At 40.0% G+C, this 6,000-nt stretch overlaps 1 protein-coding gene across 2 annotated transcripts in view; it reads right to left on the minus strand.

The window, feature by feature from the left end:
- Positions 1-4,246, minus strand: part of sptbn2 (spectrin, beta, non-erythrocytic 2) — a 33,704-nt gene extending 29,458 nt beyond the window's left edge. For both annotated transcript variants that reach the window (XM_062433486.1, XM_062433487.1), the window contains exon 1: positions 3,660-4,246. In XM_062433486.1, the coding sequence (XP_062289470.1) occupies positions 3,660-3,771 (112 nt within the window). In that variant the 5' untranslated portion in view covers positions 3,772-4,246. The remainder of the gene's footprint in view (positions 1-3,659) is intronic.
- Between the last annotated feature and the right edge of the window lie 1,754 nt (positions 4,247-6,000).

The raw sequence follows: 6,000 nt of genomic DNA on the forward strand, positions 1-6,000 counted from the left end.
TATGACTTTGAAAGTAGGGCTGTGGTAAAACTGCCGCCTTACCACATGTGGCATGGGTTATTTTTACACTCCTAACAGTTTGGGGTCACAAGCATAGAAATGTAATGTGTTTTGCAATGCGTTTTTCCTAACAGGTTTCTTCATATGATGAAACTGACAAGGAAATAAGTAAGAGAAGAGATCTCTTACAGCATTGTTCTTTTTCTCTTTCTGAAGGCAGTGAAGGTGCTGAAAGTACCCTTCAGGTCATGCCCCTCTGTGCCATCTGCAGCTGCAGGTGATAAGGAAGATGAGGGAAGAGAGGGTTGATCAAGGCCAATCCCATGAGACAAGAGACTGAAACAGGCACCTCTGAGCCATAACATCTGGTCACAAAAAGGGTGTGAAATGTCAACAAGACAGTAATTGTCCTTTAGCCACCAAAACTGCACTGTCCTGTTACACTTCCAAGTAGGAAACTGTCAATATTAGTCAAACTGTACAAATAACTGGCTTTGTTTGTGTGTGTGTGTGTGTGTGTGTGTGTGTGTGTGTGTGTGTGTGTGTGTGTGTGTTTGTGTGTGTGTGTGTGTGTGTGTGTGTGTGTGTAAAAGTGTGTGTAAAAGTGTGTGTAAAAGTGTGTGCGTGTGGGTATGTGTATTTGCACGTATGGTGAACCCTCACCAGGGTAATGTGACTCTGAGTTACAGCTGGAGGCCACTAGTGTAAAGCTTTTCACTTAAGAATTTCAGAAATATTAAGTTACAACATTCAATTCAGAGCGAGCTACTAGATTGAAACTTTATCCAAAATGTGACACTGATATGTTCCAGTATCAATTCAAATCATTAAATAAAGTATATGAACAAAATGCCTATGACCAGGACAACTAAGAAAAATGACTTGTCTTGGTCGCTTCTCTGTTACACTTTAACTCAACAGACCAAAATGTTATCACAAAATTATCTGAGAAAAAAAGCATATTGGCAGCACACAGCTAGACACTAAATGGCTGAAAAACCCTTAAATTGTGAAATCGGAGAGGGTGTGTTTTAAGGGCCTTGAAACAAAAAAAAGTTCAGGCTGCATTGAAATGCTGTCTATTTGAATAAGGTCGTACGCTGCCGAGTGACAGTTCAAACTAAAGTCAACAGCAGATCACTCAGAGGGTACAGGTAGCCAGGACAGTGACCTTTTGGACCAGGACCATGGTCTCGCCTAACTCACACCCTATTTGTGCAATGGGACATCAAACCAAACTTACAAACGCCTAGATCAATAACTGAAAATAAAATGCAACACTGCATTTGTCCACTACACTCTACATGGAAGAGACACAATAAGATTGAATAATATAATGAGCATAATGTGATTTGGGCCTCAAGATAAAATGCTGATAATCAAATAAGCAAAATATCAAATTATTCTCTTAACCAGTCATGATTTTATATGTTAAAGTGTGATGGGAGGGTAGGCTAAAAGAGAATGTAAAAGCAGCATTATTCCCACCATCTCTCTTGGCCGTAGTTATATAGTTACTCGGTTTGTCCTTTACCTGTTAGATATGATTTACCACTGAGTGAGATAATGCTAGATGTGTTCAGTGCTTTCCTCTTAAGACTGATATGGGACCTGGAAATCCTTCACCCAATTCCAGCCTTGATAACTTAAGACATGTTTCTCCACAAGTCTCTTTGTTAAAATGTACAAGGCTTAACATGGAAATCAACTGTATAGCTGAGGTGAAATTTTAGTCAAAAAAGACAAGTTGGCAACCACTGAACTTTCACATATTTTATAAGAAAATGACAAATAGTATTATCAAACACAAGGGACTAAAGCACACAAAACTATTTTGTGAATGCATGACGTGGGGAGATAATGACACCATGCAATGAATGTGCACATCATCTTCTTCATTCCAGCAGCCATCATGATTTAACGCAGTAGGGAGTGACACAAAGAATGAGCCTCAAGGGTAGTCAAACTGGAAATACAAGCGGGTGTTGTCAAAATGCATCTGAGTATGCCTGCCTGTGTTTTATATTTGCAGCTCCATCAAGAAATGACCAACAAAGAACATGGAGAGGAAAGTATATGTATCCCACATACATCTGTTCCTTGTCTTAATTCCCTATTTATGTTCATAAATAGTCTTCCAGTCTGAATCAGCCTCATTTCACAATATTCTTGGTGTAGGGAAGTGTGCACAGATCCTGTCAGCGCAAATTTAGTGACTGATCTGTGACCCCTGAATTACACAAGTTGAAGGTTTTCTTGACTGACATGTTGAAAATTATGAGCAGGTATGTCTCCAAAGCTTCTGTATGTGCAATGTTGCACTGCTGGCTCTGACAATGGTGTAAATCTTGTGCTTTCTTTGAAGTACACTATCTGGTCTTCAGTCTTATCTCATTGGTGCTGTCACTTTGAAGGTGCAGATATGTTTTATGCAGACAAATATATACATACACACCCTTTCAGCAGAGCAATCTCCCCTGCAGTGCCAACGAATATATTGTTCAGTATGTTAGCTGAAATATTGTCGGTTCATTACAAGAATGTCAAACATGCAGAGAATAGACTTGTTGTAAACTGTAAGACTCTGCTTTCCAGACAGCAACCAGGGAGGGACCGGAAGCTAGCAAAACACTGAGCTTCATACACACCACTGACTGACATGCCAGTTGCATGCACTATAGCACACACTCAGCTACTGCAAATACCTTACCTCGTGGCCTGTGACTAAGGGGTCTAAAGCTCAAAGGAACTGGCCGCAGAATGATACAAGAATGCTAAGAGGTACACACAGTGATCAAACAAAAACCTTTACATTGTAAAAAATGTTCCACGTCACACCCCAAGGAGATGGTTTGTTTTACCTTTTTTACTGCAATTTAACAAGTATTTACAGATGTTGATAAAAATGTATGAAGTAGTTGATAAACTATTATATTACTACTATGGTAGCTTAAAATGAAGTTTTATCTTATGTTTTAGCAAGGGCTGTTGTAACATAGACCATGAATATGTCAGGATTTAAGTTTCGACATCATATCCTAATACCTATATCACAACCAATGGCTTCTGTGATTTCTGTGTGTAGGACCTCACAGACCTCAAAAGCTTTGGCCAGAGACAGAGCAGTGCATTGTAATAAGATAAAAAAAATGGACAGGTGGCCCAGTAATCAGGTGCCAGACTGCTTTAGCGCTGAACTGAAGCCTACTGCACGTCTACCATGACTCTCTCGATTTCCTCCACTTTAAGCTGTAAAACAGTACTGAAATGAGAGGGGAGTCTCTCCACTCTGTCACTTATACTACAAAAATGCTGAGCCTTTTTGGGACTCATTTACAACCTAACAACTGCTATGGGGCTATCATTAGTGCTCTAGTCCAAAAAGTCCAATTCTATTTAAATAAATAAATATTTACTTTAGGAACAAACTGTAGGATATGTGTTAAAGGCTAAAACTCATCACTCAAGGAGTCTTATCAATAACCTTTTACAACAACCGTTTCCATAAGCCACACAGCACAGAACTTGATCCTCTAACCTGTGACAGGACAATTGTATTCAAAAACACTGGCCGGGTTAACCTAAACAAACTGCTTAATAAACATATATTAAACATTTCCAAAGGTAATGGAATTTCCCTCCAAATTCACAGGTCTTACCTTGCAGCTGTTTAAACCTTCCTTCCAGGATGTTAGAGTATTGCACCTGATTAACAAATGCTGCTGGGGACAAACAAGGCTCTCTGTCTCTGTGGTCCCACTCCATGGCCATTCTGGGTTTCTCTCCTAAATATTCCTCTCAGATACAGAGTGAATGGGATTTATCCTGCATAGCACAGCAAAGGAAATCTTTCTTGAAGATCAAGTTATTGTACATCCAAAATGCCTTGGTTTATCCTCCTCTTCGAGATTCCCTCACTGCTGTGCCTCAGTAAGGCACAACACAAGCTTGAAAATGTTGCTGCCTGTTCTTTTCTTCATCTATTGTATCTTCCACCTTGTCCAATGAAAACACAGCGGTGAGTGCATGGGTGGAGGATTTCTTTCAAAGAATAATTTCAAACAAAACTGAAGAACAAAACGTTCTCTTGTTTCACCTCCTCGTGTGAAGAATTTCACCACACTCGTAGCAGTAAAAACTTTTGGTTGCACTCCCTCAAGGTTATAGCAAAGGAACACTAGCTATTCCTTCCCTCCAAACCCTGAACACGCATTTGCTGGAGCAGAGCACAGCAGTGCAGGCTAGTCGGCCGTGGTCAGATAGCTGTGTAAACAAAGCCTGCTGTGCCGTCTGAAAATTGTTTCATTTGCATAAGGTGTGTTTGAGGGAGGAGCACAAAGGACGAACACAGTGGATGGATGAGGGGAGGGAGGAGGTGTAGAGGTGGGCTAAACCATTAGAGCTCTTTGCTCTGTGTAACTTGAGGCGGATTATTCAACGTCACCAGCACCGGGGAGTGGCCTGTCAAGAAGGTACAGTCATGAAAGTCCCCATCAGATTGCATCTTCTTATCCCGTGTCTGTGTGTGTGGCTCCCTCTTATTTCTATCACTCTCTAAGACAACATGTGATCCTCCTTTTTTTGTTCACGGGTTCTGCGTTAAGATAAGGCGTTAAGACAGGAAGGAAGTTGTTGAGAATATCTATGCAGCACAACAACCTCTTTTCTGCCTCAACAAGATCTGAAATAATGAACCTGTGTGTCGGATGGTTAGGCAGGGGTTGGGGTGGAAGTGAGTCATTACTTACCTAAACAGTTATGGAGCTATACAGCATTAGCACATTTAATGTCTGACTAGATTAAAGACAAATATAGAAATGATGTTTGGCAAACCCTGTTAACAAAACTATGTCTCTTGTTGGCTTCTTCATGTTTAATGAGGTAGTTGGGTTTTTTTCAACAGTGAAATTAAGCGATTGATTGCAACCAAAACAGACATGTAATTGAAATTAGACTTTGATTTTAAAGTTGCTAATAATGATTTCTTTTGTCAATTAACATAGGAACATCATATCATGGCAACAGTAATAACAGCGTTTTACACCGTACTTTAGATTCTCATACAGGTTTATCAGTGCACGACTTTCATGATTGTGCTTCATAATGCAACACCAATAATAAAGCTGTATTTAATCAAATCTATGAAATACACAAGATTATTGTCAGCATAAATTTTGCATTAAGAGACATTTTAGATATATTTTTAAAACGTGAATAATTCAGTGGATGGAGGGATTACGCTTTCTTGCAGCTGTTAATTTAACACCCTGAAAAATGCAACTACTGTATAAGACACAGTTGTGTCTTATACTTATACCAAACAGATGTAGTAAAAAAGCCTGTGTGTGCAAAAAAAAATTACACAAGACTATAAACACAGTGAGGACTAAGGTCACAGCCTTTCTTACTAGCGGATGGCTTTTTGGTCTGGTCAGGGGGCAGTGGTAAAAAGGTCTGGTTGTTTTTTGATCTGTGTTTGTCCAGATGAGCAGGGAGCATCTGGTTCGGTCTCATTAGAGGACCAACTGCCCCGGGACGTCTGTGTCTGGGTGTTTATGGAGGGGGATCGGACTAATGAGATCCAAAGAGAACACACTTCCTTCTCAGGCAATGCTTTGGTCACATGTGGTGAGAAATGAAGAGTAGAGAACTGATAAACTGCAGTAACGACCATTTAAGAGCCCATTGGGGATATATCAGACATCATAATCCCAATTAACATGAGAGACAGACGTGATGGCGGGTTTGTGTGTCTGGTATTTTGCAGATATAACCTATTATTTTAAGGCAGTTTAAATCTTAAACAACACTAACTTTCTGAATCTTGTGAAATATGATAAACACTGAGAAAGTCACTGCTAAAAAGGAGATGTGGGAGACCCTCTTGTGTTGAGCAAAATGGAATTAATGATAATTAATGATGGTCTGGTGCTGTCAGACACACACAAGAAACAGGAAAAGATAGGAGCTGCTGGGGGAGTAAGCACGAGCACAGGGAGA

This window comes from Scomber scombrus, chromosome 14 (assembly GCF_963691925.1).
Source record: "Scomber scombrus chromosome 14, fScoSco1.1, whole genome shotgun sequence".
Lineage (NCBI taxonomy): Eukaryota > Metazoa > Chordata > Actinopteri > Scombriformes > Scombridae > Scomber > Scomber scombrus.